The 27,955-nt window shown below is 38.6% G+C and overlaps 1 protein-coding gene across 3 annotated transcripts; it reads right to left on the bottom strand.

Annotated features, from left to right (window-relative positions):
• Nucleotides 1-299: 299 nt before the first annotated feature.
• LOC134843784 (uncharacterized) lies at nucleotides 300-27,908 on the bottom strand. Of its 3 annotated transcripts, none has more exons than XM_063860064.1 (3): nucleotides 27,540-27,908; nucleotides 26,743-26,811; nucleotides 300-7,839 (listed from the first exon to the last, which is right to left on the bottom strand). In XM_063860064.1, the coding sequence occupies exon 3, from the start codon at nucleotides 7,828-7,830 to the stop codon at nucleotides 481-483; it is 7,350 nt and encodes a 2,449-aa protein (XP_063716134.1). In that variant the 5' UTR covers nucleotides 7,831-7,839; nucleotides 26,743-26,811; nucleotides 27,540-27,908; the 3' UTR covers nucleotides 300-480. The 3 variants fall into 3 exon arrangements, with proteins under 3 accessions (XP_063716134.1, XP_063716131.1, XP_063716133.1); XM_063860061.1 differs by having other exon boundaries at nucleotides 26,743-26,821; nucleotides 27,545-27,908; XM_063860063.1 differs by having other exon boundaries at nucleotides 27,545-27,908.
• Nucleotides 27,909-27,955: the final 47 nt, after the last annotated feature.

The raw sequence follows: 27,955 nt of genomic DNA, 5'->3' as shown, positions 1-27,955 counted from the left end.
TTTGACACCTAGCCACCCAAATAATACCCATTTAAAATTATCAAACGATATTTTTAATCAACACATGCCCAAGTTTTTCCTAAAAACCCATCCGCTCGTATATGTTCTAAATTGTGTAAACTCAACAATGAAAGCAGTAATTTTGTCAAAAAAAAATTTTTTTAGGAGAATTTAAAAATCAATTTGTAGGGCTAAAGGCAGCAAAATTGTTTTTAAATGACTTAGTGTAAGCTTAAAAGCATTAGCAAACATAGGCGAAAACAGTTATAGAGAGGCGGCTTTGAAATTATGGACTAATTATTAATCTTAAGAGAAATTTGGCTGGCTAGGTACAGAGTAACTTTTCAGGTAGCACTTTTTCCTATAAAATAATAAATCATGAGCGCACTTTCTGATAGAATAACATAGCTATCAATTGTTTATGCATTGTTTTAACATTTTGTCTCACCACTAAACAATTAACTCAAGATATGCGTTCATCTAGAAGGCCACACCAATTGTAGCAGGATGCTTGGCAGAAATTTCCACGAAAGCCGTCTTGAGCTCCATGCCATTTACAGCTTCCAGATACTGTCCTTTGCCCAGTCTCGCCAATTCCCTCATTTTTTCGAAGCTGACTCGACCGAAGCCAACTGTGTACACCTCAAGACCATTTGCAACTCTGTACTTCATCGCAAGCGCCTCCATCTCAACTTCACCGTTGTGCCAGACCCCGTCTGACATGAACACCAGTACGGGTTTGATGTTCTTGTCCAGATGGCGCCCAATGATTCCATCCGAGATTCTCAGAGCCTGGCTGAAGTCATTACCGCCACTATTAAATGTCAACCAATTTGAAGCAAAGCTTGTTATCGGCTGATATTCGGCTGTAATTCTGGTAGTGTGATTATGAATCGCAATCGTTATCATGTCTGAAGAGGATGACGCCTTTCTTTGAGCAACGAATGCGTTCACCGCTGTAACAAGTTCTTTCCATGGAGTACCGGACATGGATCCAGAATCGTCGAGGCATAACACAAAATGATAAATTCCTGATGGATGGCTACATGGGAACACATGACCATCCTTCGTGAGGAATCCCGACGTCCGGCAAACTTCTGCCAAAGACTTCACAGGATTATGCCAAATGGACATTTCGCAAAAGGAGTGCTCATCTTCTTTTTCGTGGACTTCGGCAGCGCAGTAGGCAGGGCACTTCTCGAAAGTTTCTGAATCAATCTCCTGACATGGATCCTGGAACCCTATAGACGCCCAATATGCCTCGTGAGTGATCTCATCTTTGGGGATTTCTGGGTTCGGTTGGTATCTCGTAGACTCGTGTCTTCTTCGGTCGTCTTTTGCACTGTACACGCAGGCAGTCGGGTCCTCGCTATCGCACTCCACAATGTGAATATGTCCTCTTCCTAGTGAGTTGCAGAAAATGTGACACATCTCGGCCACCGCTGGCTCCCCGACTTTATACTTGTGGGTTCCCACTTGAATGTCGTCTTCATTGGCGACAAAGAAACACTTGCGCATATTTCCATGCCTAGCATGATGCAATACGTCACCGTCACTTTCGTGATTGACAGCTTTGTTACAAATATTTTCACACGTTGGACAAGTGGTCATGCAAAAATGCACTTCAGTCGAGCAGGAGTGACCTCCCTCATGCATTTTGGTAAATGGTTTCAGTTTCTGGCGGCACAACAGCTTTTCTCCCATCTCTGCAAATTTGACACTGTATGTGAAAGTGTCTCTTTTACCCTCGAATGTCTCATCTTTGAGCTGTTTTTCAGTCCAAACATGGCAAAAGCCATCATGCTCGCAATCCTTATCACATTGATGCTCTTTCCCGCAGAAATGATCTTCACAGTCAAATCTTGTCTGTTTATCCTCAAGAAGAAAAGCAAATTCGTCGGCTATGCATTGCTCTTCCTTAAATTTCCCAGTTAAACTTGTTCCATGGAAATGATCCAGGGCTGCACACTTATTTGTACAAGTGGTCACGCAACACTTGCTGATGCACTGCTCTTTAGTGCACTTGTGAACTGAGTGCTCTATATCACAGTCAATGATGCAACGTCCTTCACACCCGTCTAAGGTGCATGTCTCCTTACAAGGATGTCTTTTTTCCGAGCACTCGTGGTCGTCCTTGTGTCCAGTCATTTTTTGACACTCGCCCTCACAGCTGTTTACTTCATTGAACTTGCACGGCTCGCTACACACATGATTGATCTCTCTGCAGACATGTTTACCTTCGTGTCCGAATGGAACTTTGCATTTGTTCCCGTCATTTTCACAATACTCACATTGTGCCGTGCAGCGGTGACTAGTTGAACACTTGTGATCACCTTTGTGATTGACTATTTGAGTGCATTTCAAGAAACATTCAGAGCACTTTTCATCGCAAAACTTGTACGTCTGTTCAAAACAGGCTTTTTGATTTTCCAGATTCTCCATTACTACGTTTATGATGTCATCGTATTCTGCATTTTCACTCAACTTCCATTTTTGAAGATTGGCTTCCAGCCATTGCTTGACCCGCTCAAACCGGAATTGAATAGCCTCAGAGACAAAACTTTGCAGACCTTCTCGCCAATCATGAAAGTTCTCTGCATTGGGTTCTAATATCGCTAAGAACTGCATCACAGAGTCGTCAAGTTGGTTTTCTTTGAATATGGTCTCAAAATCATTCAATGTTACTGTTCCCATTGAATTCAGCACGATTTCTTTCTGAAGAGAAATTCTGAAGGTCGAGTCGTCGAAACTTCTCAAATCCAGTTCTTTTTTCTTAGGGTTGTCGCCGGAAATCTGTCCAAAATGAATTGCGAAGGGAAGAATTGACCGGATGAATCGAACTCTTTCGTCTATTTGCTGTCTATCCAAGGGGGAAAAGTCATTAATTGCCAGCTTAGCCATTAGAAGTTTAACAGTTCCAAGAAACTCAGGGCCCGATGTGAACACCGGTTCAATTTCTTCTTGGACTATAGAGAGGAGGTTGGCGGTACTCTCATAATAATCGCGGCTTTCAAAAGCAGGGAAGGCCATTATCTCGAAATCACTGTTGTACAGCTTCTTGATGAAGTTGTTTTCGCTTCTGCTGACAATGTTGCTGATTTTTTCCTCAAACTCTTTCGGAGTGTCCTTGACGTCTTGCTCGGCGACATCGTTGATCACAATGATGAACTTTCCTTTGAACACTTTGTCGTTTCCTTTTAGTTGATCACTCCCCATGTTGATCTTGTTGAACATTTTGTCCACGTCTCTATCGAGTCTTTTTTCGGTTTTGAAAATAGTAGTAGTCGAAATGGCACTGTTGAACAGTGATAACAACATGTCGTCTTGTTCTGTCCTTTCAAAGCTACCGAGTCCTTCGAAGTCTAGGATGACATAGAGGCAGTCTTCATGCTCCTTCACTGTCATCCAGCACCCGTCGGTACACCTGGTTCCTGCGATGTTGAACGAAGATCCAGTCAAATGATTCAGCGTGTAGCTCTTTCCAGTTGTTTGTTTGCCCATAGACGATATGACTTTGATGTTTCCATTCCAAGCGTTGAAGATGCTCTCATAGAACCCGAGATTGATTTTTTCCATCAGATCAAAGGCAACATTCACAGAATCCAATGAAACTGTCTGTCCATTTTCTAGGATGGAGAACTCATTTGACTGACATCGAGCAATTTGAATAGGAACAAAAGTGATCAGACGCTTCAAGAAAGACCCCATGGGCGTCCCAGTGAGTTCCATGGTTTTGATTTTCGATACTGAATCCTCAATGTGATCATCTTGAACCGACAAATAGTTTGTTGGTTTTCTTGTTTTCTGAATTTTTCCCAAAATACTGTTTACCTCGTGTAAAATTTTACTTCTGGTGTCAAGGCCAGAGTTAGGTATAGTTATCCAGAAATTAGTCACGGCTTGTTTTGTTGCCAAAAGATCGTCAGATGGAAATTTGGTGTACAGCCAGTAGATGTAGTTGATCCAATGTTCTTCGTTTATCACCAAGTCACCCGCAGAGTTTTCAGTTTTGGGGCGTTCAGACATCGATTTGCTCAGCTTGGTTTCATGCTGAGCTCCAGTGACAACAATTTGCTGGATACAAATAGAGGATGACATATGCTTGACAGCAAGAACCTGGTTGCATAACGAGAAAACAGCGGTATCTTTGGACACTCCTTCGACTTTATCTAGTTTGTTTCCTGTTTCCGTCATTACAGGCCAGATTTCATCATCGTTGCAAATTGCAAGAATGCAGGAGCCATCCGCACTGCTCCTTAGAGTAATTTCATCTCCTGTATCTTCCAACTTGGCCGCTTTGATCATTGCTCCGTTTTTGTAATCCATCTTGCGAAGCCTTCCGTCACTCACAAACCAGAAAAACTTGCTGTTTGGTTGTAGACACATTTCCACCGTTTTTTCAATGCCGAACATTCTGTTCAGATCAACAGGTTTCAGACTTTGCCGAGATCTGAAGTCTTCTCCGAACTTAAACAGCTGAACAATCCCCGGATCTGAATCAGATTGAACTGCCAAGACCCTCGCTTTGCAGTCAAAGGACGCTGATGACACGTTTTTGCCGAAAGCCATATCCAGAATTGGTTTGCCGACGTTCGACAGGTTGTAAACTACAGTTTTGGATACCTTTTCAAAATTGCAAACCAACAACAAATGGTTGTGTTCAAGTGGGAAAGCTTTAAGGAGTTCCTCAGAATCGGGAATTTCAACATCGGCCGCTTTCAGGAATTCCAACTCGCGGACGTTCAAAGTGCCCTCGGTGATTGAAAGACGTTGATGCTCGTCGCGACTGGCAGCAAGTCGGTGTATTTCAATCTTGGTTTTTGCTGGATCCAGCGTTGTCTTCTCATACAAACAATCATACTTGGTGACAATCGAATAACTCTTTGAAATTCGTATTTCTTGAATCAAAGCGGGCGTCTGAACATCATTCAGCAGTTTTTCCTTCTTCTTCAAATAAACCTCGTCGAACAGCTGTTGAACGCGGCTGTCCAGCTTTTGTTTTTTGATTTTATCAAATTCATCTGACACATGCTTCCGACAGTACAGGACGAACTTAGATTTGTCACTGTATGGTTTGACAAGACTGCAGATGTGATCCAGAAAAGTATCTATGCACGTTTTAAGAAGTTCGGATGCTTCAGAGTAGTTCAGCTTTTTTTCCGCGTTTTCCATTTCACTCTCGATTTTTGATTGCGTCCTGTACGGCACGTAGCTCCCAAATCGTTCCTTGGCACACTCTTTTAGGTCTTTCCACGTTGCGTCTGTAAATCCTTTGGCCAGTAAACCCTCTGGTAAACCCTCGGCGCTGTCGCCCAAGGCTTTCCAAAGAAGAAACTTATCTAGAGCCATTTTGCCTTTATGTTTTGATTCCTCTATTTGTTTCTTCAATGTAATTTCATCGCCTATGGAAATTGGTCCATTTATTGAAGATAAATTGAAAACAATTCGGTTCTTCCACAAATCTCCGCTTTCAATTGGATTTGATTTGAAGTACTTTTCAACCACTTTGAATGACACCTTGAGCCCACAATCATTGACGAAGTAAATAGCAGCCGATATCAGTACGTTTTCTTTGGCTTTCGACTCTGATTCTAAACGAATAGTTTCAACTTCGGAACTTACTTCGGATTCCACCTCTTTGAATTCCTTGGAAGAGAATTTTTTAAGGTACTCATTTTTGAACTCATCGCATACCTTTGAAGCATCTTTAAGCAACATGGAATCCAAAAATTTCGCAACCTCGTTTACATCTCCGGTCTTTTTGGTTGGTTTTACTTTTTCTTTAGCCGCAACTTTTTCAAACTTTGCAGCTATCAACCCATTTTCAGAAGAGAAAAAACGGGAAAGACTAAATGCGCTGTTAGATAGAAAACCCAAGTTTTTAAGAGTGAAACTTTCCTGTTGCAGTTCGTGCTTTTTCAGATTATACTTGGATCGACGATCACTTTTCACTACAATTTTTTCGCCTTTGTTTGCCAATCTGTCCTGGTAATTTTCGTCCAAACACATGACAACATTATTCGTGAGTTGACTCATATAACGCAGAAAATGGACTGCGCGAGAGTCCTTCTTCACAGAAGCGAAATCGGCATCCTTCTCAGAATAGAAAAGAAGAAATTTTTTCCTGTTATTTGAGATTTCCAGCAAATAGAGACCTGATTTCTGAAGCTGAAAACTGTTTTCTAAATCTTGCAATTTCGACCCAGGAATATAATCTAACAGATTTCGGAGGACGGCTTTGAAGGGACCGAAAAGACCCACACATTCGAAATTTAAATGATCCAAGGTTGCAAAATTAATGACAGGGGTTCCTGAAATTGACGTATATAAAACTGGAGTCTCATCCGTCTCGCTTTCTGGGACCAAGTGGCAAATGTATTTCACTCCTTCTTCGCAGAGAGAAAACTTCTCAATTGAAAAATTTTCTTGCATTTCCGTATGAAACAAAATCAATGGCGTGAGAGACAATTCAGGGTCAGAGCCATCAATTTCCATGATTTCAACGTCCGGTTCATCAGAACTTCCGGCAACTTCACGGCTCATCTTAGTTTCTCGGGAATCCACTATTTCACAAGCTTTCTTCTCTGTTTCTTCCAAAAAATTGGCACAAGAAGTTTCAGTTTGTTTGGTACTGCGCTTGTACGTCTCGAAAGGTTCCTGCAGAACAGTGATCAACGTTCGAACCTGTTTTTTGGTCAAATCTTCGCACTCATTCAAAGAGTCGAGACTCTCAAAATTCGGCGCCATTTCCAGCAACCACTTTTGAACAGAGCCGTTGATGTCATTAGCGATCAAAATCTTGGACAGTTCCTCGATGAATTTTTGTCGCGGGTCAATGAGTTCTTGTTTTTTGTCTATATTTTGACCTTCTTCAAAAAACTGACTGAGTCGTTTCTTCAGAATTGCCGACTGACGCTTAGTCAAGTCTTCGCAGTTTTCTATGTCGCTCACGTTCGGGCGCACTATTTCAACTCCGGAAAGCCATTTGAGGATCCAAGCGGTTGCTTCTAAAGAAAGCTGCAGACCTTGAGTTACGGACTCTACCACAACTTCAGGATCAATTTTCAAATCACCAGAGGAGTTTTTCAGCTCACTGAAAACAACTTCAAGTTTATCAGTCAAGATGTTTTGTTGCTTTTTTGTTATTTCATCACAATTTTCAAGACAAGTTTTCAGGTTATCGAACAAGGCGAGTTTGTCAAGAATTTCATTACGCGCAACTTCGGTTAACTCTAAGCTTTTTAGAATTTGTTCAACTTTTTGCATCGGTTCCAGATTTTGGGCTCCTAATTGGTGCTCGGACGTGTTCGAAGTTATTGATGTCGCGAGCAATTTTCGTATCTTTTGGGCGTTCACCGCTCCAGCAACTGTCATTAAGCGTTCAGAACACAAAAAGTCTTGAAAGACTTCGTTTCCATTGACGAAAGGTTTTAAAATTGTTGATAGCAAAGTCTGATTCAGAAGCAACTTATCGGATTGCAGAAGAGTCAAAAGCGACTTCTTGTCAGCCGAGTACAATGCAAACGGTTCCTCAAGTAATGTCGTCAAGATTCGAATTTGCTTCGGAGTCAGATCCTCACACGATTGTAGCTGATTCAAATGATCCCAAGTGTAGAAGTTAGTCAGAATCCACTCTATGGCATCCGGCGCAGTTTTGTTGTCTTCCAAAACCTTCTTCATCTCTAGCAACCAATTCTGTGTCGGAAGAATTGGCGGAATGTTTTCCATTTCGGGTACCATAACGAAATTAGAATGGAAATCACCGCATCCGAGTACCATTGTTTTCGGACTACTGTCGTCTGAATCCATGGAGTCACTCGAGTCCCCCATTGATCGTTCCTAGACAGGGTTAAATCAAAGTTATTTCTTACCAGACTCAACTATCCTTGTCAAGACCCGACCACTTTTCACACAAAGGCTTTTGTTGTTCAGTGTGAAGTATCTATAAATCACGATGGCATTAACTTACCATTTTACAGTACTTCTATACAACCATTAAATGATACAGCTGCTATGACGTAGTAATTAAGTACCCGCCAAAAGCAATGCAGCTTTTGGACGACCATTGCTCATTTTGTTAGCATTGTTTAGACCTTGTTAATTTAACTTATCTCTTAACTCCGTTTTAGTATAATTTTTACAATTATAATAGCGTAGTTAGTATCTTTTTAACACACACCTCTACTGTATCCATCGTTCCCTAATTGTCTAACTAGGACCTGTCAAGGGATTTTTTTTACATTGCGCAGTCAACCGATTCGAGTCTACGAAGATTGGACTTAGTCTGGAACCATTCAACAAACGAAATACCCCACAATTGAGAAAAATGGGCAGAAAAGCTTTCAATTATAGCAAAAGATGCCGTAGACATGGACGATATCATTAGCCCACCAAAACGCGAACCAATACACGCCCTATTCCTGAACAGCCTGTTGAGAATAAAGATGCTAGACAGCGTCAAAATAGAGAGGTGAGAAATACAGCTGTTAAATAACTATACGGAAGAAGTAAAATAACACAGACAAGAACTAATTATTAAATTGAATAGACTACAAATCGGAGACATCGACAAAAACTCAAATCCCAGTTTTACCTAGCATTGGGCAAAGAGGGTCAAAAATGATTTGCTCACAAAAACCCAGGAAAAAAATCCTTAATATAAACTTTGCGGAATCTTGGCAGCTGCTTCAAAAAACTTTCGCAACGGGAACAAATCTTACATACGAGCGTTTCAAACTTTCTAGTAGACGTCAAAAAAGATAACGAAAGTTTATAAAAGTTCCTTAAAATCCCGACGGAACTGGCAAATAATTGTAGATTGGGAGAATTAGATGCCGAAATGGCGAGGGATTTCTTATTAAACTCATGAGAAACATATTACACACATTTTTTGTATCGAATAGTTAACATCTGAAAATGTGCCAGCTTACGTACTCGTCCATGAAAAATGAAACCAAATTCACCAGCAGTATGTAAAAAACCCAGCTCCATATTTCTCGAACAGAAACACGAATGTCAAAAATGATACCACCCTTAACAAATCGGAATAAGCTACAGGTAGTTCAGAACACTGCTCTCCGCACAGCTACAGACTCCCTCCGTCTTTCCATTGTCCAACATCTGCACAAGGAATGCAAGCTCCTCACAGTCAACAACCACCATCATCTGCTCAACAGTCATTACTATGCTCTCTGCTACGACCCTTAACATCCGTATCACCGGATCTGGCAACATCGACCGAGCAATAGCGACAGACAGATGAAGCAGACGCTTCAGGCCAGCGTCGAAGAAACTTTAGAAAGAAACCTGAAAGAACACTTCAAATACACACTGAAAGCCTTGCATACCGACATCGTACGTAACGCAACCGCTAGAACCGCTCACAACAGAGTTCTCGGCAGACCTCTTACAAAATCAGTCCAAAAGAAAAGAAGAACTCACTCGAAGCCAACGCCGAGTCCTCAGCCAGCTCAGATCTGGCTTCAGCTGGAAGCTCTCAGAAACCAGATATAGACTTCATCCAAACGAACATCAAAATCTCTGCCATAAATGCAACATACACATCGAAAACACTTTCCATTTATTCAACTGCCCCAAGAACGTCATAAACTGTACCGTAGAAGACCTCTGGACTAACCCCGACAAAGTGGTCGAAAGACTTCCCGAAATCTTCGACTAACATAGAGCAAATAACAACAACAACAACATGATAAAAGAAAAGTATTCTCTCAGGCAGGCCAAGAAATAAAGAAAACACCAAAGATATCCTTTGGAGACAATAACCCATTTGAGACTGAAATTCAGTTTGGCTCAGGTAGCCTAATATCATTTATAAAAAAGTACCTTTTACACAAACCTAAAATCAGAGATCGCTTCCTGACGATAGAGTCAGCGGACCAATCTACTAAGGGAGCATACCAAGGGTTCGGTAGCATCATAAATGTGATAGGAAGTTATCGAAAAAAATCAGACCAATGGATGGAAGGCAAACGACCAGAAGCTATTCAATGCCAAGAGAGCTGAAAAAATTTATTGAAAAAGGATATCCTTCCAAATGGAAAGCTGAAAAAGGAAATCCTTCCAAATGGAAACTCATCGGACGAGTTTTCAAATGCAACTGAATATGTACCTACGAGTGCGGCATTGCCAATTAGAGTCTTGGTAAAATCTCAAAAACGAGCAGCGGAAGGACTTACAAAAACTCCAAAAACAATACCGGGAACGACCTTAATATTCCATAAAGTTCACGACCGAAATAAAAACGAACCATTCTACAAAACTTACGGACGAGATTGTTAGAAAATCTAACTATACGCTAACTCTTACAAAAGGAAAAATCTTATGTAAATATGATTTAGCTTTAAAGACAGACAAAATCTCCACGCCTAGAAGACCAGTGAGCCTGAGAAGTAAAGGACAGATAGTAAAGTTTCATGCAATCAAGGGCCGGAAAACTAAATCAAGAACAACCGCATACAAGACCTCTAGATATCACTCGCCGAAATGCTGCAGAGGCCCGGTATAGTAGACCTTACATCTCCTTCAGAATCAGATTCACTGAGCGACCCTGCTACTCGTCAAGGCTCTCCTAGGAGAACAACATTTAGCGCATACGTAGCTACGGTTTCTTGAAGCCCTAACGACGCTCCATCCCAACATTCTGAAGTGAATTTGTCCCCTATGGAACAGTGGATTCACCTCAATTCAATTGCCGATACTATAGATGTTTTGGGCCGACCAACGGTCAGAAACGAGTTGAGGGTATGGTCAAACCAAAACGCTAAGATAATTCAACTCGCGAAGTATCCCGTGAATCAGAAAATTTCTCAACCGAAAACCTTTAAAACCAAAACTTTCTGCTAAATTTTGTTCTATTAAAACAACCCAGATATCTTGAAGTTATAAGTGCTTTTACCTGCATGTAGTTATAACAACTTGTTTTTTAATGAATCTTGGTGTACCATTACGCACAATCGATGCTGATTAATTTTGACATTCAGTCGAAAACCCGTCCTACTTACTGGTCCTTTTATCATTAACAATGTTGCTTGTTACAGGTTTTGCGTGTTACAATTCAACAATGTTTCTTGTAGGCGCTAGTTATGAAGTTAATTTAGTTCCTTCTATCACCATCTTTGGTCCTGAACCTATTTCTTTTGACTTATAACATTCACGAAACTTTTTTTTGTTCTTACCCACCAATGAAAATGAATTATTTAGGTAATCAGTATTGAGGTAATTTTTAAAGGAATGTAAATATCTAAAAATCATGATCGTTTTAACTTACCCTTTTACAGTACTGCTATAAAACCATCAAGTGATACAGCTGTTATGACATAGTAATTAAGTAACCGCCAAAAGCGATGTAGCGTTTGACAGACCATCGTTTTCTTCGTTAGCGTTTTTTCGAACGATCAGACCTTGTTATTTCAATTTATCTTTTAACTCCGTTTTAGATTAACGTTAACTATTCGGATAGCATGGCGGAATTCGAAGAATAAGATATCGCTCGCCGAAGTGCTGCAATGTATAGCTCGAGGGAGACGCTTCAGAGTGAAGAAGAGGGGGGACAGAAGAGGTCAAACTGTTTTTCAATATCAAGAAAACGGATGGAAAACTTTGCGAAAATTAAACCAGCTTAGAGGAAGTTTGTCTCTTGACTTAAAGGATGTGTTTGTAACTTTTCCAGCTTTAAGAGACAAAAACTTTTATGAGACTAACGCCAATCACACTGTTATTGAAGCTTCTGAAAGCGCCTCCGGAGCACAAAAAAATCAATGAATCAAAACAAAGGAAAAAAATTTAAAAATTTTATTTTTAAAATAATTTTTTTTGTGGAACAAGTTGTCGGAACTTTTTGTGCTAATTAAGAAGCCACTAGCTGTTCTTGTCATTTAGCCTATCAGATTGAGATTCTAAATAAAAATGCATTTCTTATTCGCAAAAAGTTTTCGTTTATGCTCTAAGCAGTTTAATGTTTCTCAGCACAAACTATAAAAGTTAAGCACCAAAATCAGCACTTTTGATGGAATTTAATCATTTTTGCAACAAAAAAAAAGAAATTACCATTTTTCACTTCGTTTCCACTAAAGTTTTTGATTTTGTATTTGCTTTTTTGAGGCAAACTTTAAAAACTTTTTGAATGACAAAGTAACAGCAATTTGCAAAAAACGATGGCAATTGTTCATTTCTTACAACCTGTCTCATTATAAACGTTCTATATCAGAAAGTTTTGCTCAACGATGTTTTTGAAAAATACAAAGGAAAGCTCGCGCAACAATTCAAAACTTTTTATTACAAACTATGGATGAAATTCGAAATAGAGTTTTTTTGCTCCAGATTTTATCAGCATATATATTATTGTATATCCAACAAAAGCTCCATATTTTTTTTGCTTGTAATTAGCGTATACAACAAAATGGAGTTAGATAAAACCTATATCTGATAGATCTTGTAAATTAAATTGCAAATTAAAATTCAAACATTGAGTCCAGATATAAATGAAACAAAGAGAGCCGGTAGCTGTGCAAGTAGCACAGAATGACCTGACCAAAATAATTGATTAAAAGAAAATCAAAAAGAACAAAAATATATATAAGATTATTTTTCGATTTTCCGGAAAAAAAAACATTTTGTTCTTTTTGATTTTCTTTTAATCAATTATAGATACAAACACACGCGCACACACATATATGCAAATACAAAAAATATGCCTCAAAAAAGCAAATACAAAATCGAAAACTTTAGTGGAAACGAAGTGAAAAATGGTAATTTCTTTTTTTTGTTGCAAAAATGATTAAATTCCATCAAAAGTGCTGATTTTGGTGCTTAACTTGTATAGTTTGTGCTGAGAAACATTAAACTGCTTAGAGCATAAACGAAAACTTTTTGCGAATAAGAAATGCATTTTTATCTAGAATCTCAATCTGATAGGCTATATGAAAAGAACAGCTAGTTGCTTCTTAATTAGCACAAAAAGTTCCGACAACTTGTTCCACAAAAAAAAATATTTTAAAAATGAAATTTTTAAATTTTTTTCCTTTGTTTTCATTCATTGATTTTTTTGTGCTCCGGAGGCGCTTACAGAAGCTTCAATAACAGCGTGATTGGCGTTAGTCTCATAAAAGTTTTGGTCTCTTAAAGCTGGAAAAGTTACAAACACATCCTTTAAGTGAAGAGACAAACTTCCTCTAAGCTGGTTTAATTTTCGCAAAGTTTTCCATCCGTTTTCTTGATATGGAAAAACAGTTTGACCTCTTCTGTGCCCCCTCTTCTTCTCCCTGAAGCGTCTCCCTCGAGCTATGCATTGCAGCACTTCGGCGAGCGATATCTTATTCTTCGAATTCCGCCATGCTATCCGAATAGTTAATGTTAATCAAAAACGGAGTTAAAAGATAAATTGAGTTAACAAGGTCTGATCGTTCGAAAAAACGCTAACGAAGAAAACGATGGTCGGTCAAACGCTACACCGCTTTTGGCGGGTACTTAATTACTATGTCATAACAGCTGTATCACTTGATGGTTGTATAGCAGTACTCTAAAAGGGTAAGTTAAAACGATCATGATTTTTAGATATTTACATACCTCCTTGAAAAAAATTACCTCAAAACTGATTACAAAAATATTCCGATCAATTTTTCTTAACATGTCGACGTTTTGAAAAATTTTATTAGGAAACCAAATCACGACTTATAGGACTTTACTATGATACCAGACGGAAAATTTGACCCCACTTGACTCCATTCCAGCTTTCCTTGTAGTAGTCAAAATTAAAAAGCAACCTGTAATCCCTAGCTCCTTTACAACCTACGAGAGTAGTCGAAGCAAAAAGCAAACAAGACTGTCCCAAAAACTCTTTGGTTGAAGAATAAAAAGAATTAAAGTTTTTTTTTTAAATGATTCATAGTTGTTCTAAAGTAAAGTTGTTTTTTGAAAATGTTTAAAAGTTTTCAAAGAAGAAATCAGTTAATAAGTTGATCATAACAATCAACTTATTATTTGATTTCTCATTTAAATACTCTAAATCTTTTCAAAAATCAACTTTACTCAAGAACAACTCTAAAACTTGATTTATATATATGAAGTTTTGTGTAAAAATTGCATGCTTTTTGGCTTTACAAAATGAGTTGACAAGCTTAAAATTCAAAAATACAAGTTGTTTACAAAGTGGAAGAAATGACATTTTAGAACGAAGAGAGAATAATCTACCCAAACAAAAACTACTAAAACCTAAAAACATGTAATGAGTAAATTTTTCCACTTTCTGGGCAATTATTTAAATTATTTTTTATAAGTTCATCTCATTAACTAAAAGATGATTTTTCGGAAACTATATACTGTTGAAATATTTCTTTTACGAAAAACCTTCATCTGATGCTGTTTACCTTTTTCTCGAAATATACATTACCAGTTGCAGTTATACAGCTCTACTCGACTTCCCGAAATATTGATTTGAAGACCTAAAGTTTTAATTGAAAGGAGGCCTAATTTTTCTGAAATGTTCCCAAACGTCATTATTTAGAACAAAACAAAAAAAAACAAGAAAAGATTTTCCCGTTGTAAGAAAGCTGAAAACGCAGCATTATTCAAAAAACTCAGTCAAACTTATTTTCAGACAGTTTATATTTTACGTACAAAATAATAACCATGTACTCTTTTTTTCCGACTATTGAAAATGGGGAGGAATTTTGTATTCATGTGAGTTTTATTTTTTTTCTTTTTGTTTTCCACATAAAATCAAGTACCGCAAATAATCATCGGACTGGGTTTGGATGACATATCATAATAAAGCCCCTAAAATCGCAAATTGAACCACATTGAAAACAATTCAAAAAAATTTACCAGTGTTGAGAAAAACCGGTTTGAAGATTTTGATTTCTCGTCTGATTTCGAGCGAATAAAGCAAGCGAGCAGTATTATTTTAACTGCTTAGAATAACTTAAGTTAAAATGTAAAAACTTAGTTAAACTTTAGTAATGTTAGTTTACTTTGAATGAATAAAATAGCGCCTTTTTGGAAAAAATTAGGGAAAAAATTATTATTTTTTTAATTTTTCAAGTAACTTTTCTGAAAAACTTGTTTTTCAATTTGTTTATTCTACTATGACTGTCGAATATACCTAATCTCCAGTTTTTTGTTCAGCTCCTTTCCTCGCACCACGCCGCAAAAAAAAACGACAATATTTTGGTAAATTTTTCAAGACTATGGTCGGAACATTCTGTGCCACTTGCACAGTAGCCGGCTATTCTAGTTTGAATTTATGCTTTGAACGTGGAGCAGACAGACTTTAAATTGCACAGGCTGTATACATTTTTCAAAGTTGCTCTCAGTTGTCTGGGCTGCAATAACAACCTTCACTGATATTTCGCTCCTGTTAACTAAATTAAAATGATTGTTATGAAAAATAAACACAAATTGGAACAAGGATAGCCGTCTTTTGAGCAACTAGCACAGAAAATTTTGGCAAAATTCATTGAAGAAACACAAGAAAAAGGGACAAGTTTGTGCGTGATGCGATGAGCAAACTACCTGATGTAGTAGAACGCTAGTAACCTAAGCATAATCGCCCGGGTTGACCAAAAATGCTTATCAACAATTCTCATAAATGGGAAATTTCTTTTCATACAATTCCATACGTACAGAAAATTGTATGAAAACTCAATGATAAGCATTTTCCTATAAATGGAAATTGTATGATAGGTATTTTCTCCATAAACCAAAAAGTTGTTTTTCGTTCATAAAATTATTTTCTGAAAAATTTTGGGTTGTGTTTGCAACCGAACACAAGTGACAAAGACCTTGGTTACTCAAAGCACCAAAGGTTGGACGGTCTTACAGTTACTATGCATAAAAAACGACCTGAATTGTCTTCCTGATGTCTTTCACAAATGATATAACAGAAGTAACAAACTTTTAATTTTTGGCAAAATTTTTCAGTGACGATTATTTTAAATTTTTGAATTTTCAAAATATCAGACATTGATCAAGGCATACATAAACACGCCATACAAAAGAAATAGGAATTTTCAGCGTTTTTGAAAAAAAATTTTAAATGAAAAGAAAAAAGAGCCAGTATTATCGTATCCAGGACTACGTATTAAATTTTGCATGCAAAAAAAAATCGGAAAATGTTTGCTTGCGTACAAAATTCGATTTGAGGTTGAAAAAAAAATTTGGGGCAATTTTTCATATGTGGAAATTGTATGGAAAGCATTTTTTTTAAAAAAAATATTTTAAATCAGTTTTTTTTTGTCACCAGTCTGTTTAACTGTTCTCAAAAAGCCGCAGAAATGGTTTAATTTTATTTCTATTGTTTTTCGAAAATGTATGAAAATTGTATGACAAGCATTTTCTCCATTTACTTGATGTATGGATTTGTATGATAATGATTTTTGTTGTATGGAATTGTATGATCAGCATTTTCGGTGTATGGAGGTCAACCCGGCCGTTTACGAAAAAAGAACATCAAACTATTTTTTAGAGTTTAATGATTTTTGCAAAACAAACTTTTTGATTAAAAGAAAATTGAATGACAAGGAAGCGCCGAATGAAGCTTTCGATACTTTTTCGCTATTTTTGGTTAGAACATTAATCTTTTTTAAAAAATTATAGTAGCACAAGTGGTGTTCTTATTGGAACAAATCTACGAATGGACATAGTTTTGCAGTCAGTTTGGTTTTAACGAGTGAATGCATTGTACTAAAAACTCATCAATGATTATGACATACTTTTTGTAATTTAATTCGAAGTTTAAGCAGTTTTTGAGTTTAAGTTGAACAGGCTTACAATATTTGACCAACATTCTACTCTTTTGACTGATGTACAACAACAACATTCACTGAAACGTCGACCCTTTTAACTGATTTAAAAGAAAATATTTGAGAAAAAAAATCCAAATTGCAACATTGATAGCCGGTTGCTGAGCAAATAGCACATAATGTTCCATGCACAATCATTAAAAAACCTACGAAACTTCGAACACCGGAAAAACGTTCCAAAATTTTTTTTAGAAATTGCTAGAAATACGACTGAAAGAGTTTTAAAATGATATCTCACGCTATCTAATCCGATGAATATATGCAGCACCTGATTTGGATGAAAAAACTTTAAAAGAAAACGATACAAAACGAAAATACACCGTGAGACAAAAAATTCCTCCACATTTGCAATAGTCGGAACATCAATTTTTGAACCATGATTCTGTTAGGATAAGTACAAACGGTGTTTCTGATATAATAATTGTACGAATGGATCCAGTTTCGCATACTTTGCTCTGAATGTGCAAATGTTTTTCTGCAAAATTCATCAGTGATTATGCTTACTTCACTGGCGAGAGCAACTGACTTGTAAATGGGGAACTAGACTAATCAAAACTTTTCGTTTTCAATTCTGCTGACACTTGAAAATCCAAAAACAAAACAATTTCTTAGTTCATCGTGTAGTACTTTTTTTTTCATTACGTGGAATAAAAAAATGTTATTTTTTCCAATTTGAGATTTTCGTAAATTCGGTCGGCAGATTTTCCGTTGTAATTTTCAAATTCTATTTTTTTCACCTTGACGCTTTTCAAGCAGTGTCTTTCCAAAAATTGGGTTTTTTGATTCGAACAGACGCAAAAGTATTATTGAAAATCATGGTGTTTGGTTTTTAGCTTGCAATAAGCAAAGGTTTGCAATCGCGTACTGAATTTTTTTCTCGTAAATGATTAGAAAGTCAAATTGGAAATGGTATCTTTAGGTTAACTCCATAATAATTTCACATTTTTTTGCGTCTCGTTGTTGTTATTAGCCCGTCGGCCGAAACCAAAAGTCTAATGGTGTCAGAATTGCTCTGTTTTATGGGCAGTTAAATAAGTGTAATGCAGTGTGGGGAGCAAGACGGAAGAGACAGTTAGGAGGGACAATTCTAATTGGGTCAATTTTTTTCTTATAAATGTTTCGGTAGGAGCTGTATCCTGCTCTTATTTAGACCAGGGTGCGCCTACTCAAATGTGAGAGGGTCCGTTCAGTTTTTGAAACTTCTGGGGGTCTTAAGTGGAGAAATTTGGGCGCGGGACTTTGTCTAAGGCTTTCTGCACTCGATTTATCTGTATACTCTTTAAATGTGTTTTAAAATTGCTGTTTTCGATTTTTTTAGATGGTTAAAATTAGAAAAGTGTCAAACTCATTTGCTTCTAATAAAACTTGCTCAAATTCCTCTTTTTAAGAGTTTAAGAAGTTCACGCGTTACTGGCGGCACGGTCGAGTGTGAGTATAGTAAAAATGGAGGGGAATTACTGGCAAGTAAGTCCTGAGGACGAATTGTGAGGCGTGGAGCTTGTGGTGAATTTTGACCTTACGTAGTTCGCACTCTGTATGCAAGGTGATCAAGGGCGCTCATCTTTCTAAGCCCAGTCACTATTCACAGAGCTTCATTTAGCATTAGTTGCTTTTTTATATACTTATCACTCACAGCGTGAGACCAAGCTGACAAGCGTCGTCCAAGATTCTTCTGATTAAAATTTTGTAACTTAAATAATTAAAAACTTCTTTGACTGACTCCAGTTTAAACCAAACAGTGCCTTCAGGAAAATTATCCTGCGCATGGCTTTGCTTGTTGTGCGTTTGCAGTGTTCGGCAAAGCTTAGTGAAGGTTAAAAAAACACCAAAAGTTTGGGGTGCTCAGAGACTGGCATTAGTGTTTGTCACATTATATCCTTAGGAGTTAATTTCTTTATTATGCAATATAAAATGACTTACAGAGCCTTTTATAGAGGAAAATTTGAGCAATCTACTTGTAAAAATCCATGTACTATGTTCAGACAATTATTTTCAATTTTTTAAATAAAAATTTGCGAGCCATTTAGTTAAACTATCTGGCTGGCCAGTGGTGCCTAGAATGAGATTCAGTATTCTGCCATGGCAGACCACGTTGAATGCTTTGAATAGATCTATGGTAGTCAGCAGTTTTTTCAGGTTGTTGTTTTTGAATTTTAATTGTTGCTGATAAAAAAATTCGAGAGTTGTAGCGGTGGAGTGTAGTGGACAAAAACCGTGCTGAGGGTCAGCTTTAGGGAGATTCTTTGTAAAAGTAGAATGAAATCAATATCTTAATTATTCACTGTTGGCCTTAAAATAGAGGATGAGAGGTAAAAATCCCACTTTGTACAGCCTGCGAACTGCAAAAAAAAGTGCGGGAGAACATTTCGACCCCGTTTTCTGTAAAATTCTTTTCCTAGGAAACTGCCAACTAAACTTTCAGGTTTAAGATTTAACCAAAAGCACGGGCAGCGGCAATATCCTCGGCACGAAGGGCTATGCTCATTTTTTTTTTCCAGAATAATCGACCCCAGAAAAGCCAATTTGTTAATTTTTGGATCGCTTTTGAAAAAATTTTTAACGTTTTAAATTCTCAAGAATTATTCTCTCTCAAATCTGAGTTCCTAGGTTCAATTGATAAACTTTGTTGTGAGAAGCTCCAGTGAGAAAGCGGCTAAATTAAAATTTTTCTTACACCAAATTTTCAGTGTCCTCTGAAAAATAAACATTTCGATTTTTGACCGTGTTTTGAAACTTTTTCTTCTCCCGAAAACTAGTCTCTCAAATAAAAAATTTGATTTCAATCAGAGAAATTGGATTATTTAAAGCTCCCCAGCAGCAGCGGTTAAGGCCAAATTTTTTTACAAAAAAAACTCGGAGTTTACATATGTCGAGAAGGTAAAACGATCGTCGAGCAATTGTTAATTCCGAGATAAAATACAGTCAACTTAATCTAACAAAGTTAGCATAGAGAGTGGTTAGAAACAGTATCCAAGGGTGACAGACTGTTCCAAGGACAAACACCTGCTAATCAATTAGTCTAGCACCAAGAGTGAACATTTGATTGACAGCTTCGGAAATGAACTAAATTACTCAATACAACACTTCTCCTTCGATAATGAAAACTTTAGTTAAGTAGAAATGATTTCGCTGGTTGACTTTAATGACTGATATAGATGGTTGAAAATAGATCGTTGATTGATCATAGATGGTTGAAAAGAATTACTAGCTTCATGTTACAATTCAGGATACAATTCAGAATTTAATAATGACGACTTTTTTTAACAACTAAAGGATCACTGGTCAGTGATAGCGATTGAGTTTTAAGCCACTAATGACTCACCCTCTCCCTGGGTTAGAACAGTTTAACGAAGTTTCTAAGTTTTAACGATCAATTGTTTCCTTCCTTGTTTTGATTGATGAAGTCAATCATTACGCCCCCCATTTTGGTGACCGCCGTTCTTTTTCGCCCGCTTTTTCTAGACGTCGTGGATGATGTCTCGTCCTGGCTCTCTTCCTGGCTGCTGTATGAGACCAGCCTTGCTTTCTTGGACGAGGCTCCCTTTTTCTTGCTGATGGTGATCGGTTTTGTCGGGTCCCCTGGATTTGTCGTTCCTTGCTCCCCTGGATTTTGATGATCCAACTCGCCGCCTTGTGCCGGAATGGTGTCCTGGTCAGTTTCAACTTCGGCCTCTGGTAGTGCTGTTGCTGAACGTTCTATACGTGCCTCAGGGGTGGTAGTTACTTGCTGTTTGGTACGTTTTACCGAGATAATCGGTAGGTCCTCGCTATCCTCTGATTCAGAGTCGGTTTCTTCGAATCGGCGCCCGGTCCTCTCCCGTTTCTTTTCCGCAATTCGCTTGGTCAATCGTTCCTTTACTTCGCGCGGAGTCGGCGGTGGTAATGTTGTTTGAGTTGCTCGTTTTTTCACTTCTCTCAATGGTACCGGTACCACGGATTTGGCTGCAGTTTTGGATTTCTTTGGTATGGGCTTCGTGGCCACTCCCGATTTCCTAAGCAGAACCCCATTATCTAACGTTAGTGTATGTGTACTCTCAGATCTAATTTTAGAATGAATTTGTCTATACCTTTTTAGGTTTTTGTTTCCAGTGCGCTGAAACAACGATCCGGATGGTCCCGGTTGTCCTGTGGGATTCGCACTTCTACGTATCGACGGTTCGTCGTCTTGATTTTCGGATTGGTCTACAGTAAGGCGTCGTGCATGGGTCCTGTTTTTAATATCGTAGGCGAGATCTGATCTTACACTCCAGTTTGTGTCGGCTGTATGGGGCATGTCTTGCACATTAGGATCAGTGGTATCTAAACAAGCATTTTTTGTTTTTATAACCCGTGACCAATCCAGATTTTGCAGCGATGGTTTTTTAGTAAGATTCCGTAAAACTGTGTTTGCTTCTCTACCATGATGAACTTCAAGAGGCGAAATTTTAAGTGTTGAGTTTTTTGAGAATCTGAGAGCACCAAGGGCCCGTTCGACCATTTTCTCCAAGGGTTCAGGATTTTTTTCGTGAGCGAAGGTAAGGATAGAATTCTTAAGACTTCCAATGGTACGCTCGACGCACCCGGTTGCCCGATGGTCGTTTACTGGTGATTTAATGATTTCAATGCCTTCCCCATTACAAAAAGCTTTGACCGCGTTCGACATGAAACTAGTTCCCTGATCAATGTGGATTTTCCGTGGCACCCCGTGGTTTGATATATAACTCTTCAAGAATTTCAATATTTTGTCTGATCGATTATTTCCACAGACCATTGCCGATGGCCAACGAGAGAACCGGTCGACCGCCACTAGTACATATTTTGAGGATTCATTTAAGTAATTGATGGGGCCCCAAAAATCTAATTGGACAGATTCATTTGGTTCTTTTGGTTCCGGTACAGATCCCAGTTGATTTTTATTTATTAACGTCTTTAAGTTCTTATCAGCTGCAGTACATTCAGGGCACCCTTCGGCAATGGAAGCTATTGAACGGTAGATGTAGGGATACCAGACATCCTTTGCGGCATCGAACATATTTGAATTCCCGTGATGGTACGCGTGGATTCGGTTATTAATTGCTGACTGGAGGTTAATTGGAATTGCTAATTTATCATCCATCCAAACTACATTTTCCTTCACTGAGAAATCATTGACGAATTGAGCATGATAACGGCTCATTTGAGTAACTTTTTCATGAATTTCAGGATCTTGTGTAACAATAAGATCGCGAATAGCGCTCAGTTGGGGGTCCGATACATAATTTGATTCTATGAATTTTAAGTTAAACAGGTCAGGTAATGAAGTAGTTTTGTTAACGATCTTACAATTTCGCGGGATAATTGACATACATACAAGGTTTGGGTCCACTGGTGGTACTGTTTCTCTTTTGAATTCCGAGGGTAACGAGAGAGTTGTATTTGTGCGTATTGATCTTGTCTCTTTGGTAATGGCTTCTAGTGATACATTTGGGGGCAATTCTTCGATTTCGTCGCTACTACTATTTAGGCTTGGATGTTGTTTAAGAAATTTCTGCCATTTGCGCATGCTGCGGTCCATATTAATATGTGATTTAAAAATTTGAGGGCTGGATGTAAAGAAAAATTGATTTTGAAAATTGGATTCAGATAATTTTGAACAACTGTGTTCTGATTGAATAATAGCCCCAACTAATCCAGTGCGTATTTCGCGTAGCCGTCGACTTAAACCACGTGTTTGAATCTGATTGGTTGATTTCCGCTTACATGTTTTTCCGCCCTCTACCGAATCGTTTTGTGACGAAACTTCCAGTCTATTTATAGAATGCTTCTTATTCGCTGTACAAATTGGTCCCTTGGATGTATTAGGTCCCTTGGATGTATTAGGTCCCTTGAATGTATTAAAGCCAAGCGCAGTGCGAATTAGGTTGATCTTTGCCACCGTAAACATATTATCATGCGTACTAATTGGCGTTGCTTCTCTACTTGGATGACGTGATAGATAGTCCGCCAAACCAATTTTAGCCCCCGGTTTATGCTCAATTTGAAAATCAAAGGGAATCTAACCAGCGCGTTAAACGACTAAACATCGTTTTATTTTTCTTGTTATTACCGTTCAAAGCGGATATCAGGGCTTTATGATCGGTAACGATCAAAAAACTTCGGCCCAGTATGTAATTTCTAAAGTATTCAGCCCCCCACACAACTGCCAACATTTCCAATTCGTTTGTTGAGTATTTCTTTTCCGCTTCGTTAAGATATCGCGACGCGAACGAAATTGGGCGCCATCCTTCTGGTCCTAACTGTTCCAACACTGCGCCGAGCCCGTTATGGCTTGCATCGCACACTATGCGAATGTCCTTGTGGATATCAAAGTGCCGTAATTCAACAATGTTTGAAACTTGTTTCTTCAGGTTTTCGAACGCGTTCTGGCATTCAGGTGTCCAAATGTATTCATTATTTTTGCTTAATAGGGGCCGCAGCGGTGCCGATGATTCGGCCAATGCCGGCAGATACTTGTGCAAACTATGGATCGACCCCATAAACGATTTTAATTGTGACAAGGTCCGTGGCGGCGTTAGCGCCTCTATCGGTTCTGTTTTTCTAACCAATGGAGTAATTCCAGTCGGAGTTATTTTATGTCCTAGCCATTCGCATTCTCGTTGGGCGAATTTACATTTTGTCAATTTTAGGGACATATTTTCACGATCCAGTTTCTTTAAAATTTTCTCTACCGTTGCTATGTGGTCTATTGCCGTTCCCTTGGTTACGACCAAAATATCATCGATGAACGCATGCGCTTGCGGGTATTCGGCGAGTATACAATCCATTGCGCGTTGGAATTCCGCGGGCATTGTAGTGAGGCCATAGAATCATGTTTTGAACCGGTATGTACCCGTCGAGCGGCCTCCAATGAGAGAAAAATTGCACTGTATGCTCGTCTCAGCATTTAGTGGCAGTTGGCCATAAGCGTATGTTAAATCCATTGTTGTGAAATATATGTCTCCCTGTTTTTTTTCGCTAATCGTTTGCCCAACCGTGTCCATTAGTTCCTCGATATTCGGCATTTGGTATTTATTCTTATGCACTTGTTTATTTAGTTCTCTCGACTCTAGTGCCAGTTTTACGGATCCATCCTTTTTTACTGTTATTACTATTGGGGACACAAAATATTTGTCCGAGCATTCAGATAATTTTTCGATATGACCCTGTTTCAATAATTTGTCAATTTCGGCATCCACTTTTTCTTGCAACGAAATCGGGACTCGACGCCCCTTCTGTTGTACTGGGGTGAGGTTTTCAAAAAATTCGGCTTGTACTTTGTAGTTTCTTATTTTCCCTACCCTGCTAAAAAGATTTGAAAACTGCTTACTGAAGTATGTTTGCCATGAATCCAACTCCCCCTCCGGTTCCAGTGCGTCGTGACTGCCTTCTTCAATGGACATGATTTGGTCCCCTGGTGTTTGTTGCACCAATTGGAGTCCTAGTTGGGGCATCAGATCCCTTCCAATTATTGATGGTCGGTTCCCCCCGATCACTTTTATCCTTGCATGGATCTTCCAACCGTTTGATTGTATTGTTAATGCCATTGTTCCAATCATCTGTAGGGGATTGTTTCCATAATCCCGAAAAGCATTGTCCTCCTCCGTAAGATTGTCCAGTTTTACTCCTGATGTTCCCAAAGTTTTCCGTAATTCCCCGATGGTAAAAATTGAAATTGGGGATCCGCTATCGATCCACACTCGAGTGGGTTTTCCATTGACTTTGATCGGCAATTGTGCCCCAGCAACTTTCAATTCTGTTACTCCTTTCCGCTTTATGGCCATGACCATATAATCCCCGTCGGAACTGCTTGAGTCCCACGAGTGCACCACTCGATTCTTATTGACCCATCCAATGGAACTTGCACGTTGTGATGCTTCTTTGTCCGCAGAATTTTCTAGGTGATGATCGTCGACATTCTCCCGTATCGTTCCTACGGCTCCCTGTCCTCGCTGGTTTCCACGTTTTCCCCTGCAGGTTCGTTCGAAATGGCCAATTTTGTGGCAAAAACTGCATGTAACCCCTTTTGCTGGGCATCTGTCCAAGTGTTCCCTAGTGAAATTTTGTTGATCGCAGTTATAACATTTGTTGTTATTGGGGAGATTTCTTCCTCGATACGATCCTCGCCCTTTGTAAGAGCCCCGGCCCCTTGAACGATTGTTCCGGTAACCTCCCCGGATTATTCCAACTGGTTCCGATTTTATTTGGATTCCTCCGCCTCCTGATGATGATCCAGGGGCCCCCACTGGTCCCGTGGCAACATATGAGGATGCATACTTGCTACCCCTCTCGTACGAGAGAGCTATCCGGTACACTTCCTCAGGTGTTTTCGTCGACCTGCATAGTTCCTTTTGTGCATCCCGATTATTCATATTAACAATGAATACGTCTCTTAGTATTCGGTCCTCTAATGTTCCAAAATCGCACCGCGCTGCCAATCCGCTGAGTACGGAGTGGAATTGCTCAAGACTTTCATTAATAAATTGCTTACGAGAAAGGAGTTGGTATGTTTCATATGTTTCATTCCTTTCTTTCTTGAATTCCGTTTCCAGCGCGTCTATCATCCGTGGGTAACAAATCGTCTGGAGGTCCAGGTGTGGTCGTCTTTTGTGCAGTTCATCCTGCCCCTTTTCCCCCAAACACAAATACAGGTTCGAAATCAACACCATTTCTGATTCCGCCGATTTTTTCCGTCTACTTCCGCGGGCAAGTCAGTAATTTGTGCGGCTGTGAGTGTCGCGGCGAAGTAAAAGTTCATTGGGTTTAGTGAGTGCTTGGCGACCATTCCCCATTGGAATCTGTTAATCCAGAATTCCCACATCATTGGCGGTTCCGTGCATTTTGCTGGCCAAAATCCCGTGATGCCCAGTGGTTTCTTTCCCCCACCTAATCCTGTTGGCTGCGCCATGTCGAGAAGGTAAAACGATCGTCGAGCAATTGTTAATTCCGAGATAAAATACAGTCAACTTAATCTTACAAAGTTAGCATAGAGAGTGGTTAGAAACAGTATCCAAGGGTGACAGACTGTTCCAAGGACAAACACCTGCTAATCAATTAGTCTAGCACCAAGAGTGAACATTTGATTGACAGCTTCGGAAATGAACTAAATTACTCAATACAACACATAAAAAATTTTCTACACAAAAGTTATGGCCCTCAGATAAGTCTTTTTTTGGTTGTTGACGGTTTTTTGAAACGGTTGGATTTCAAAAAATTACCCAGCTCATTATAAGATTTGGATTTCAGTGGATGAAAAAGGCTGTCAGAAGCTTTCCTGCTTAAGCAAGACCGCGTTTTGAAGAAAAGAAAACCTATCTACCGTGTAGAAGATTTTCGATATTTTGAAACTTCGTTGATCGATAGTGTGTTTGGAATTTCGACTTGTTTCCAAAACTACTCTCGTTTAGCAACGTTTAACAGTTGAAAAAAAAAAATGATTTGAGGTTCTTGTAAAATTTAATTTTCGGCCTGAAGTCCCTTCGGCTTGAAGTCTCGTCGGCTTGTTGTCCTAGACCCGGAGGATGTTAACTTGGTTCTTAGTTGGGAATTCATCCAATGAGAATCGAGCATTTTACATGCAGTGCTTAGCAAATTTATTTATATTAAGCGCTGGGGTGGAGGATCTTAACTTGGTCTATTTGGGAGGGGGGGGGGGGGGGTAGGGGGGATGTTAACTTGATCCGGATCGACTTATGGACAGACACACAGCGTGCCAAAAATTAAATCATTCACTCTATTTTTTGGGCTTTTTGTGTGAAGGCTTTTTCTCTCACATCTTTCCATGTCTAGTACCAAAGGGCTCAAAAGTTAAAGGAAATTGACAATTGGACCATAACTTTGGCCGACCCCGTCCCTCCACCCGTACTCCTTTTTCAGTCGGTTGCAAAGCGAGACGATATTCTCATCTCATCAAATAAACCATTAAACATACCTGCTCTTTATCAAAAGTGTTGTCCGCTAGGAGATTTTTGTTGGTAGTTAATAAACTGTGTTAAATTAACTATACAGTGCTGATTTAAAATAACCGGACAAAACGCGTTAAACTTGAAATTTTAAACGCGTTTTTCTCAAATTGGGTTGATTTTAGGTGAAAACTTATGAAGACAAAACTTGCTTAAAATTTTAGCAGAATTAATATGGTGTAATTTGTTTTGCAAAATTCGGGCCCAAAATTTTACCCCAAAAATGAGTCATTTTGGTTTTTCTTAGTTAATCAAAAATTACGCCAAAAATACCCAGTCGATCACAGACATAATTATATCAAAGTGAGCCACTTACGTAGCCCAACAAACTTTAAGAAGGGTAAATTCTTCAAAAAAATTTGCAAACCGTATAAAAATTGTTTGTAAGAAAAAGTTGGTATTTTATATAGTAAAAAACGACCTTTTTTGTCTATCAAACAAAAATAAGTTAGTTTTTACAATGTTTTGGAGAATATACCCTTCTTAAAGTTTGTTGGGCGACGTAAGTGGCTCACTTTGATATAATTATGTCTGTGATCGACTGGATATTTTTCACGTAATTTTTGATCTACTAAGAAACGCCAAAATGATCCATTTCTGGGGTAAAATTTTGGGCCCGAATTTAGCAAAACAAATTACACCATTTTAATTCTGCTAAAATTTTAAGCAAGTTTTGTCTTCATAAGTTTTAACCTAAACTCAACCCAATTTAAGAAAAACGGGTTTTAAATGTCAAGTTTAACGCGTTTTGTCCGGTTATCAGCACTGTACGTCTAGTCTAGCAAACAATAAAACTGAATTTGATTGATTCTCCCCGCAAACAATAATGTATTCGCCGCAAACAATAATGTATTATTCTCCCCGCAAACAATAATGTATTATTCCGATGTACATCCGTTGTCCACTGTTAGGGCAATTAAGACTGTAAGTTTTGCTCAACTTGTTAGTTTGGCTTTCGCATCAGTGCGACAGCAGAACTCGAAAACTAACTGATGTAAAGAAAACGTAAAAATATATGAAGTAAAATTCACCGACAGTACTCAGTTAAGAATAGAAACGACAATTTTAAGATTTCTGAGAAATCAAAAATTAGTCACACGCAAACATTTGCTTTTTACGGCTCTTGTTAACTATATTCCCCCCTCCCCTATTTCCATTTTGAGTAAACCAGCATTGGCGGCC

The sequence above is a fragment of the Symsagittifera roscoffensis genome, chromosome 4, assembly GCF_963678635.1.
Source record: "Symsagittifera roscoffensis chromosome 4, txSymRosc1.1, whole genome shotgun sequence".
Lineage (NCBI taxonomy): Eukaryota > Metazoa > Xenacoelomorpha > Acoela > Convolutidae > Symsagittifera > Symsagittifera roscoffensis.
The sequence above is the reverse complement of the archived record's forward strand: the minus strand, read 5'-3'. Positions and strand labels throughout refer to the sequence as shown.